General features: G+C 46.4%; 1 protein-coding gene across 1 annotated transcript in view; it reads left to right on the top strand.

Annotated features, from left to right (window-relative positions):
* Window positions 1-12565, top strand: part of TEX49 (testis expressed 49) — a 32044-nt gene that overhangs the window by 15699 nt on the left and 3780 nt on the right. The window contains exon 2 of the mRNA XM_025403532.1: window positions 8890-9012. Within this exon, the coding sequence (XP_025259317.1) occupies window positions 8890-9012 (123 nt within the window). The remainder of the gene's footprint in view (window positions 1-8889; window positions 9013-12565) is intronic.

Consider the following 12565-nt stretch of genomic DNA (forward strand, 5'->3'; position numbering starts at 1 on the left):
AGGAAATTGAGGATGCATTGAGCTATAATCACGCCACTGCACTCCAACCTGAGCAACAGAATGAGACTCCCTCTCTCTCTAAAAAACAAAACAAAACAAAACCCTGCTGTATCCATTTACCAATGACTCACATATTGCTAAGTTAAATGGTAAACTCTTAGTTCTCACGTTATTTAACATATGGGCAGAAAAGTGCAACAGAGCTCAGATGGTTCTGAATCCTGGTGCTGCTGAGGTTGCTTGAAATACGTGGTTAGCTGGGAAGGGTTTGAGCTTATGGGCCACCATGGGGAACATGCCTCATATTTTCTATTATCTCAGAACTGGTTTGGGAAATTCACGTGGGGCAGGGAGATTATGGGTAAAACACAGCATTCTCTTCGTCTCCTAGCAAGCCCACATCTACCTTGCTTACCCTGGTCTTTCTCATCCCAAATTCTATGTCCGTCAATTCAGGGAACCCACAGTTCCTGAATCTCTACTCACCCTTTTCCACAAGCTAAACAGTCTTGAAAGACTCTCATTTGTCTCCAGAATGGTTCCTGGTCCCAGTTTCTTTCTGGTTGATTTCACCTTGTTAATACATTCACTCAAACTGCTTGACACCTTTCTGTCCATCTGGTTTTAGCACTTCAACCACTCTGTGGTTCAAATCAGCCACATTCCTTGCCTGGTCCCTTAGCTAGGCCTTTAACAGCAACTATAAAAATGAACCTATTAATATTCACACTTTTCATTCTTAACACTCTTACTATCATGATATTTTTAAGTCATTCACAATTCTTCCTTGAAGAACGATAGGCTTTTTTTTCCCTCCTAGTAGGTGTGAGTGTATTAACATTCAACTCAAAAGGGCCCACTCAAGCTTTCCTTATTACAGTCATAATGAAAACTCACAGAGGTGAGTCAACACGTGTAATCAAACATTCTGCTAGTTCCTGCCTCCTTCCTACCTTTTCCTCCTGATAAAGAATCAAAATAGAAAAACCAAAGAGGAAAATGGGTGTGGGGAACATACTTTGGTCTATCCTTGACTTCAGAAACTCAGTTTAAGCCAGGTGCAGTGGCTCATACCTGTAATCCCAGCACTTTGGGAGGCTGAGGCAAAAGGATCGCTTGAGCCCAGGGGTTTGAGACCAGCCTGAGCAACACACTGGGACCTTGTCTCTACAAAAAATTAGCCAGGTGTGTTGGCACATGTCTGTAGTCCCAGGTACTTGGGAGGCTGAGGTGGGAGGATCACTTGAACCCAGGAGGTTGACACTGCAGTGAGCCATGATTGCACCAGTGCATTCCAGCCTAGTGACTGAGTGAGGCTGACTCAAAAACAAAAAGAAACTCAGTTTATCAAGGATCCAAAGATGTTCAAATTCAGGAAACTAACTCACACTAAGCAAATTCATAGTGCCTCAGTTTCCTCACCTATAAATGGAGACGATAATGTCTGCCTTATAGACTTAGTGTGGAGAGGCCGGGTGCAGTGACTCATACCTGTAATCCTAACACTTTGGGAGGCCAAGACAGGCAGATCACCTGGGGTCAGGAGTTCAAGACCAGCCTGGCCAACATGGTGAAACCTCATTCCTACTAAAAATACAAAAATTAGCTGCATGTGTTAGTGGGTGCCTGTAATCCCAGCTACTTGGGAGGCCGAGGCATGAGAATCTCTTGAACCTGGGAGGCGGAGGTTGCAGTGAGCTGCACTCCAGCCTGAGGCAACAGACTCTGCCTCAAAAAAAAAAAAAAGATTTATTATGGACATTAAATAAAATAATGTATCTAATGTACCTAAGAACTGGCACATAAAACTTTATAATAGATGATGGAGGAAAAGTTATAAATCATATGTAAGTTTACTGTTTACATATAGAACATACACCTTTCCTGTGACTAGAATATCTTTATCCACTACTCAAGACATACTTGCCAGGATAGGATACCTGGAAAACAATATTTTTAACCATAAGATTCCTTGAGGTACAAAAGACGCTGGCTGGCTTCAAAGGATATTTCATCTAGGCCCTGAAAGAGGCTGGTCAACTCACTGCCCATAGAACAGCACCCCTGACCAGTGATCAGAACTCTTATGTCTACCAGTTGGGAGATTCCTGTCCCTCCCAGGCTCACTCTTCCTCTTTCTAATACTGATTGATCCTGCAGATTCAGCTCAGCTTCCAGGGTTCGTTCACCTTTTACTCTGGGCTCTTGGGTGCTCAAGCTTTCCCTTCCATCCTGTCCAGGGAAGCACAATCCTGTATCAGTCCTTTCCTTTGCTGAATCTCTCTCAACACCAGCTTTGAACCCTGCTCTCCTATTTATTCTTTTTTTTTTGGACAGAGTTTTGCTATTGTTGCCCAGACTGGAGTGCAGTGGGGCGATCTCAGCTCACTGCAACCTCTGCCTCCCGGGTTCAAGCGATTCTCCTGCCTTAGCCTCCTGACTAGCTGGGATTACAGGCACACGTGACCACACCCAGCTAATTTTTTGTATTTTAGTAGAGACAGGGTTTCATCATGTTGGCCAGGCTAGTCTCGAACTACCAACCTCAGGTGATCCACCTGCCTTGGCCTCTCAAAGTGCAGGGATTACAGGCGTGAGCCGCTGTGCCCAGCCATCCTATTTATTCTTAGCTTCATACCTGACCCTCCTCTTAGTCCAGGAGGGCCTTGTTCTTTATTCTAGAAAAATTCCCTCTAATCTGGCCCTTCTTTGAGACAACTCCCTTGCCTTGTTATATGAAAATCTTGTGTCAGCCTAGCTCTCACCATAACACAAGTCCAGGCACCCAGAACACTGTTCATTGACCGGAGTCGCAGAGAAAATCTCTGTGAGATTTGGGTAGTAGGGAAAGATTATGCCTGTTCTTGTCTTGAGACAATTGAGACAAATGACCTCTCCTTGCCAGACTCTCCAGTGACTGCCCTCTAGCCACAGACACACTGACCTTCAAGCTGTGCACATCCAAAGGGCCTCACTCCAGCTTGCTCCACTGCTGCCCTTATCATTCCCCTTCCCTGAGGAATTCACTAATGAGTCCTCAGAGTTGCTTTCATTTCCAATTCCAAATGAATTTCTTTAAAGAAAGGCTCAACCTCGAGTCTTTGGTAAAAGCTGAACTCGTCTTACTTACATTCTCATTTCCTGGATTCTGTTAGAGGAAGCCTGGCTGGAATGTCCTGTGCTCAATCTCCTAGTCTCCTTGCCTCACTGAGCTGCCTCTTTGGTGAACCACCTGTTAGGAGATAGCTGGAGATCCCATTCTTAGACTCCACAGCAGAGGGCACTGTTGTTCTGGCTTTTTTTTTTCTTCTCTCTTTTTTTTTTTTTTTTTTTTTTTTGGAGACAGTCTCACTCTGTGACCCAGGGTGGAGTGCAGTGGCTCAATCTCAGCTCACTGCAACCTCTGCCCCCCAGGTTCAAGCGACTCTCCTGCCTCAGCCTCCAGAGTAGCTGGAACTACAGGCGTGTGCTACAACGCCCGGCTAATTTTTGTATTTTTAGTAGAGACAGAGTTTTGCCATGTTGGCCAGACTGGTCTCGAACTCCTGACCTCAAGTGATCCACCCGCCTCAGCCTCCCGAAGTGCTGGGATTAGAGGCATGAGCCACTGTCCCCGGCCCATTCTGGCTTTTCAAACAGGAGTATAAGTGGCACAGTTCAGCCAAGAATGAATTGGCCAGAGCCTCTGAGCCCCCCTGCCTTTCCAAATGGATAAACCTTCTGAAGTTAGAGAAATGTACCTTGGGGCACAATGTGATGGCTCATGTCTGTAATCTAAGCAATTTGTGAGGCCGAGGCGGGAAGATTATTTGAGCCCAGGAGTTCTAGACTAGCTTGGGCAACATAGTAAGACCCCTTCTTTACAAAAAAAAAAAAAAAAAATTATTTTTAATTAGCCAGGCGTGGTGGCACATGCCTGTAGTCTCAACTACTCAGGAGGCTGAGGCAGGAGGATCACCTGAGCCCAGGAGTTCCAGGCTGTAGTGAGCTATGATTGTGTCACTGCACTCTAGCCTGGGCAACAGAGCGAGATCCTGTCTCAATAAAAACGCAACTCCATCCCCTATCCACATGAAACTAGAAAGGGAAGGTACTCGTATTCATAGCTACACTCTAAGCTTAAGGAGTGGGCCCACCGCTAAGCTGGGTGAGTGTGTCTGTATCGCAGCAGACAGGCCACTTTTTCCACAAGGGTTTAGCCTTTCTGCACTGGTCTTCCCCACTGGGACTGATCTAATCCACTGGCAGTCACCCACCAAGTTCCAGGCCTCTGCTCCCCCATTCTGGCCATAGGAAATGATATTACACATTTTAGTAGAGCTGAGGGAGGCAGGGTTCTGCCTGTGGATCAAGGCAATGATACCATGTCACCCACCTAACTCAAGGCTGCTCCAGGTGAGCAGACACCCTTGACAGGACCCCCACTGAGCTGTACACAGGGGAGCCTATCAAAGGCTGGTTCGAACAGTCTATGTTTCCCCTTAGTCCTTTGTCTTTCCTGGGAAGCCTGATGATGTTACAATGGTGGTTAAGAACATGGGCTCTGGAGTCAAACTACTTGGGTTAAACTCATGTCCCTACCATATGCTAGTTATGTAACTTGGGAAAATTACTAAACTTTTCTGCCCTTGTTTCCTCTTTGGGAAATAATAATGGCACCTACATTATAGAGTTGTGCCAAGCACATTCACTAGCTATTTTTATTGTTATTATCTCTAGAAAATTCCGTGTACTCCACTTTACATCAGCAATCTGCAACCAGCGCTAAGTCCTGCTGTTGTCTCATGCCCCATCTACTTCTCATGTTCAGAATTCTGAACAAGTGCACCACTTCAAGGAAGATATTTTTGGACATAGAGCCAAAGGAACTGCTTCCATATGGAAAACATGCCTTGAGGATTGGTCTGCTTTCCTGGGCTCATGCTTCTGTCCACTTCCTCCCAAAGCACTGACAATTTATTTGTATCAGGGAAGATGATAAGTGCAAATTAGCCTTCCAAACACACTTCAGCCCATTTCAGTACATCTTAATGTTCCATCCACCTTTAAGAGACTAATGCCTAACATTTGATTTGACCTCCTAGACAGGAGTCATGAGTCATTTTTTCTGTTTGTTTTTTTTGTTTTGTTTTTTGTTTTTTGAGACATGGTCTTGCTCTGTCACCCAGGCTGGGGTGCAGTGGCACAATTATAGCCCACTGCACCCTCAACCTCCTGAACTTCAGCGATCTTCCCACCTCAGCCTCCTGAGTAGCTAGGACCACAGGCTCATCCCACCACACCTCAGTCTCCCAAAGTGCTGGGATTATAGGCATTAGCCACCATGCCTGGCTGCAAATACCCTAATCTAGAAGGCAGATTTCTGGGAGGCACAAAGGTAGACTCATTCTAAAAATTGTTCAATCTGAAAACATTGTGGCCAATCAGCCCCAATTGCAACAAACAGAGGCAATGGGCAAAGTAGTGAATAGCTAAGATTGTGTGACCACCCCGAGTCACAGGGAAGCTTGTAATACTGAGAAATCTGCACCATTAATTTGGAGGGATGGAAGATCCACTTAAGTACTTTTATATCACCCTAGATGCCCTTCATAGTCTATTCAAAGCATTAAAAGGTGGTTTTATGGCAACCCCCAATTTGTGGCCCAGTTCTAGAAGCTATTTGGGGTACTTCATATCTACTTACCAGCAAAGACCATGCAGAGCATAGCGTTAACTGGATGGATGAAGGACCTCTGTTTTATCACCTACCGACAGAATAATTGATTCATCTACCTTACCACATTGGAGTTTGGTTATAAAGAGCTCATTGCATCCCTCTACCCAGAACATGCCCTTTTCCAGTAGCTGTGGCATGATTCTTTCCAAGCCCTGCCCCCTTCACCCCAGGTACCTTCCAAACCTTGGCAGCTTGGGGAAGTTATGGGTTACCAAGAATATCTCCCAGCTTGCCAAAAATGGATGCAAGGTATATGCCAATTGATGCTTGATTCCAAAGGAAGGTATCCAGGTGAGTGATACTGTCCAGCACACCTCCAAGCACACACTGACCAATTCATATGGGAAGCCGAGACCCTGCTGCTTGGACACGTTGAGATGATAGAGAACATCATCTGCCTGTACCCTTGGCAATCAGCCTGAGGCCTCAGGAACAGACAGAGTTCCTAACTGTCACCTGAGCTCAGACCAATAATTATTCTCAGTCTAGCTCCCACTGGCCACTAGGAATATGCTTGTTCTTTCTCCTCAGTCTATTTCTATTTGTCCAAGGACATCCTGCCACCCCTACCTTGCCCAAATTCAAATACCAAGCTCAATAATACTGCTTCCAGGAAATGGCCTCATTGCTATAACCTGTAATGAAGTACAAATCAGCCCTGTGGTGCAGTGCAGGCTTCCAGAACTCTATATGCTAACCAAGGCTTCAGTGCTGTTGCTTCTCCAAGTCCTCAACTGTACAGGGAGGGGATTCAAGCTGTTCCCCACTCTAGTGGTACCATTATTTCAGATAGCGAATGTTAAAGGAGATTTAATTGGAGGGCAAACAAGAGAGACGAGGGACAGAGATGATGAATGAGTGAGGCCAAGCCAGGAAGAAAAGAAAAAAGCAGGAGCTGGGGAGGAACTCCAGAACAGAAGGGGCATCGCCACCCTCCATCAGAGATTAGTCAGCAATTCTCGACAATTTCCAAAGAGAATGGTAAACTGATCCAGTTCCTGACAGGCATCCATAATCACAAAACATAAAAATTTGAGGAATGGGATGACTTCTGCTCCAGGAATACAGAATGGAGTCACTGAAAATGTCAGATGCAGAGGTGGATTTTTTTTCTTTTCCTTTTTTTTGGAGACGGAGTTTCACTCTTGTCTCCCAGGCTGGAGTGTAGTAGCATCATCTTGGCTCACTGGAACCTCCACCTCCTGGATTCAAGCGATTCTCTTCCCTTAGCCACCGGGGTAGCTGGGACTACAGGCGTGCACCACTACTCCCAGCTAATTTTTGTATTTTTCATAGAGGCGGGGTTTCACCATGTTGCCCAGGCTGGTCTCAAACTCCTGATCTCAGGTGATCCACCCACTTTGGCCTCCCAAAGTGCTGGGATTACAGGCATGAGCCACTGTGCCCAGCCAAGAGCTGGATTTTACTCTGCATTTGAGACTGGCTGGAGGAGATAGGGAAAGGGGCCTAGCGCCTTTTTGGCTTGCGTGACAGAATGGATGGAACAGCCAAGAGACAGAAATCTTGAAGCCACCCTAAACAGCTCTCCTTTTCTCACTCCCTCACCAAGTCTTGCTCTTCTGCATCTTAAATTTTTCTCAAACTCATCCTCCCTTGTTCAGGAGTCTGAGATGCAAGCCAAATCTAGCCTATTTAAGCAGAATATGAATGGATTTTTTAACATTTTGGCTGGGTACAGTGGTTCACACCTGTAATCCCAGCACTTTGGGAGGTGGAGGCAGATGGATCATGAGGTCAGGAGTTCGAGACCGGCCTGGCCAATATGGTGAAATCCCGTCTCTACTAAAAATACAAAAATTAGCCAGGTGTGGTGGCACACGCCTGTAGTCCCAGTTACTTGGGAGGCTGAGGCAGGAGAATTGCTTGAACCCAGGAGGCAGAGGTTGCAGTGAGCCAAGATCGGGCCACTGCACTCCAGCCTGGGTGACAGAGTGAGACTCCGTCTAAAAGAAAGAAAAACTGTATGTATGTGGAGCTGGATGCAGTGGCTCATATCTGTAGTCCCAGAACTTTGGGACGCTAAGGAGGGAAGATCGCTTGAGCCCAGGAGTTCAAGGCTTCAATGAGCTACGATTACATCACTGTACTCCAGCCTGCACGGCAGAGGGAGACCCTCTTAAAATACATAAATAAATAAAAAGAGAAAGAAAATAAGAAAATATTGGGAAGCATATAAAAGCTGCAGTAGGAATGGAAAACTACACATGATGGACGGTAATCAGAAACAATGCTCAGAATCATGCCATAGACCTGGTCTGGCATAGACACTACTGCATTCAATGCTGTAGTGGGCACTACTGGCACCAAGGATGCTGGGTCCTGAATACTGCTGCTGGAAACAGGATGCAGCTTCATTGCTGTCACCTCCTGTCACTAGCAGATAACTTTATATGGCCACTGCTTCCTTGCAACCTTTGATTCAAAATCTGAAGCAGATGTGTTTGATTGGCCTAGCCAAAATTCTTTGTCCATATCCTTGCTGAAAGAGAGGTTGAGTAAGGAAGAACTCGTCTATTCAGCCTCTATTGTGAGATACAGGTTTTGCTTCATAGGGAGTGATTCCCAAACATAACGAAAGCTAAGTAGCCACTACACTGCACTACCTTACCAGCCCCATCTCCTGTCCTTCTCCTCTTCACCCAGCACTCCAGGCTCCAAACCAAATAGCCCTCTGATGCCTCTCTAATGCTTCTAAACACTTGCCATTCTGCTGTCTAAAATGCTCTTCCTGATTCTACTGTAACCCACCTCCTTCTTTTCCTCCAAGACTTAGCTCAAACATAACTTCCACTATTAGACCATTTGAAGTTCTGCAAATATGCCAATCCCAGGAAAGGAATGTCTGCCCAGATAAGGGCCTTTTTCACTTGCACTAACCCTAAGTATGTGTCCAATACCCTGATTCCAGAAGTTGGCCGCTTAAAACCCAGGAGTCAGGCAGGAGCAAGAGAGTGGTAAGGGAGGTCTTGTGATCACTGCGTTCTCCCTCCCTCCCCTCTGTCACAGCCATGGTGATTGGATTCCTGAGAACTGGATGTGAATGGCTAGGAGAGATGCCTGCCATGCACCTGGTTAGCATGGAGACCAGGGAATCAGAGAATCAAATAGTCATTTGCCAAGTACTCAGAACAAGTCTACTCTCATTTCAGACCAGAAGGAATCAGAGCCTACTAGGCTTCCCCCCATTATCTCAAAAGATGGGAATTATTCCGTGCACCAGAATAGCCACACAAGATACCACGAAGCTGTCCGGAAGGTGTTGTTGAAGACATGTAAGTACCTTGGGGTGGGCATCATGCTAGGAGAAAAAAAGATATGTCTGAGTTCCTAAAGAATGGCTGGGATGGGCCGGGCGCGGTGGCTCAAGCCTGTAATCCCAGCACTTTGGGAGGCCGAGACGGGCGGATCACGAGGTCAGGAGATCAAGACCATCCTGGCGAACACGGGAAACCCCGTCTCTACTAAAAAATACAAAAAAACTAGCCGGGCGAGGTGGCGGGCACCTGTAGTCCCAGCTACGGGAGGCTGAGGCAGGAGAATGGCGTAAACCCAGGAGGCGGAGCTTGCAGTGAGCTGAGATCCAGCCACTGCACTCCAGCCTGGGCGACTGAGCGAGACTCCATCTCAAAAAAAAAGAATGGCTGGGATGAGGCCGGGTTTGATGGCTCATGTCGGTAATCCTAGCACTTTGGGAGGCCAAGGCGGGCAGATCACAAGGTCAGGAGTTCAAGACCAGCCTGGCCAACATAGTGAAACCCCATCTCTACTAAAAATACAAAAATTAGCCAGGCATGGTAGTGCATGCCTGTAGTCTCAGCTACTCAAGAGGCTGAGGCAGGAGAATCACTTGAAGCCAGGAGTTGGAGGTTGCAGTGAGCCGAGATCGTGCCACTGCACTCTAGCTTGGGCAACAGAGTGGTGAGACTTCGTCTCAAAAAAAAAAAAAAAAAAAAAAAAAAAAAGGGAGGGGAGGGGGTGGGGAAGGTTTATTGGAAGGAAAAAAAAAAAAAAAAAAAAAAAGAGCCAAGAGGAGAGAGACTGAGAGGAAGAGAGAGAAAGTAGACTTGGTGGGATAAGCATGATAAAATAAATTTTTTTTTTTTTTTTTTTTTAAGGCAGAGTCTTGCTCTGTCACCCAGGCTGGAGTGCAGTGGCGCCATCTCAGCTCACTGCAACCTCTGTCTCCCAGGTTCAGTAGCTGAGATTACAGGTGTCTGCCACCATACCCAGCTAATTTTTGTATTTTTAGTAGTGACGGGGTTTCACTATGTTGTCCAGGTTGGTCTCAAACGCCTGACCTCAGATATCCACCCACTTGGGCCTCCCAAAGTGCTGGGATTACAGGCGTGAGCCACCATGCCCATCAATAAAATGAAATTTGAATTAGACTTAGAAGCAGAAGATCCGGCCGGGCGCGGTGGCTCAAGTCTGTAATCCCAGCACTTTGGGAGGCCGAGACGGGCGGATCACTAGGTCAGGAGATCAAGACCATCCTGGCTAACACGGTGAAACCCCGTATCTACTAAAAAAATACAAAAAACTAGCCGGGCGAGATGGTGGGCGCTGTAGTCCCAGCTACTCGGGAAGCTGAGGCAGGAGAATGGCGTAAACCTGGGAGGCGGAGCTTGCAGTGAGCTGAGATCCAGCCACTGCACTCCAGCCTGGGCGACAGAGTGAGACTCCATCTCAAAAAAAAAAAAAAAAAAAAAAGAAGCAGAAGATCCATGTTTGAGTCCTAGTTCTGCCTCTTTTTTGATGTCTCACCTTTTCTTTTCTTGGAAACAGGATCTCATTCTGTCACCCAGGCTGGAGTGCAGTGGCACAATCATAGCTCACTGCAGCCTCGAACTCCTAGGCTCGAGTGATCTTCTTGCCTCAGCCTCCTGAGTAGCTGGGACTACAGGCATGCACCACCAAGCTTGGCTGATTTTTTAAAACCATTTTTGTAGAGAGGGAGTCATGCTATGTTGTCCAGGCTGGCATCAAACTCCCAGGCTCAAGTGATCCTCCCACCTTGGCCTCCCACAGTGCTGGGATTACAGGTATGAGCCACCACACCCAGCCCATTTACCCTTTATTGACCTACTCCTTCATCGGTTTTGCTGCTGTTGTTTTGAGGCAGATTCTCACTCTATCGTCCAGGCTGTAGTGCAGTGGTGCAATCTTGGCTCACTGCAAACTCCGCCTCCCTTGTTCAAGTTATTCTTGTGCCTTAGCCTCCCGAGTAGCTGGGACTGCAGGAGTGCGCCACCACGCCTGGCTAATTTTTGCATTTTTAGTAGAGATGGGGTTTCACCATGTTGGCCAGGCTGGTCTCAAACTCCTGATCTCAGGTGATCCATCTCCCTCGGCCTCCCAAAGTACTGGGATTACAGGCGTGAGCCACCACTTCGGGCCCCTCATTGGTTTAAAGGCAGGATGTTGAGGAGAGAAAATGCCTGATTTATTGTTTTACTAATCTTTCAAAATTGTTGGGAGAAAAAAAGTAAAAATGAAACCATTGTATATTATCATGCATTATCCCTTTGAGGAATAGTAAGCACCAGCTTTGGCATTTTATTGAACCGGGTTTAAACTGCAAACGAATTCTGTGACTTTAGGCAAGTTCCTTTAACCACAATCTCTCTGAACCATCTGGAAATCGGAATAATACTTTTTAGCACTATTGTGAAGAGAGAACATGTACATTTTAAAAAGCATGTAGCCAGCCTGGGCAACATGGTGAAATCCCATCTATAAAACACACAGCCAGACACGGTGGCTCATGCCTGTAATGCCAGCACTTTAGGAAGACGAAGCGGGCGGATCACTTGAGGTCAGAAGTTCGAGACCAGCCTGTCCAACGTGGCGAAACCCCGTCTCAACTAAAAATACAAAAAAAAGTTAGCCGGGCATAGTGGCAGGCACCTATAATCCCAGATACTTGGTAGGCTGAAGCAGGAGAATCACTTGAACCCAAGAGGCAGAGGTTGCAGTGAGCCGAGATGGTGCCATTGCACTCCAACCTGGATGACACAGTGATACTCCGTCTCAAAAAAAAAAAAAAATTCGCGGGGCGTGGTGGTGCTCGCCTGTAGTCCCAGCTATTCAGGAGGCTGAGGTGGGAGAATCACTTAAGCCTGGCAGGTCAAGGCTGCCATGAGCTGTGATAGCGCTACTGCACTCCAGCCTGGGTGACAGAGCAAGACCCTGTCTCAAAAAAAAAAAAAACCAAAAACTAGAAAGCATGTAGGACATCAAAACATGATGTAGGCTGATAAAAAATAAAAATAAAAATAAACATCACATAGTGTATGATGCCATTTATATAACATTCTTTTTTTTTTTTTTTTAAGACAGGGTCTCACTCTGCTGCCCAGGCTGAGTACAATGGGGCAATTATAGCTCACTACAGTCTCAAACTCTTGGGCTCAAGTGATCCTCCCACCTCAGCCTCCCGAGTAGCTGAGACTACAGGCGTGTGCCACTATGCCAGCTTTCTTCTTTTTCTTTTTTTTTTTTAGACACAAGGTCTGGCTATTTTGCCCAGGCTGGTCTTGAACTCCCGGGCACTCCCAGGCACAGCAGTCCTCCCGCCTCAGCCCCACAAAGTGCTCGAATTATAGGTGTGAGCCACCACACCAGGCCTTACAACATTCTTATATGACATTCTTATATAACATTCTTATATAACACTCTTATAACATTCTTTTTTTTTTTGAGACGGAATCTTGCTCTGTCACCCAAGCTGGAGTGCAATGGCACGATCTCGGGTCACTGCAACCTCTGCCCTCTTGGTTCAAGCGATTCTCCTGTCTCAGTATTCTGAGTAGCTGGAATTACAGG

This window comes from Theropithecus gelada, chromosome 11 (genome assembly GCF_003255815.1).
Source record: "Theropithecus gelada isolate Dixy chromosome 11, Tgel_1.0, whole genome shotgun sequence".
NCBI lineage: Eukaryota > Metazoa > Chordata > Mammalia > Primates > Cercopithecidae > Theropithecus > Theropithecus gelada.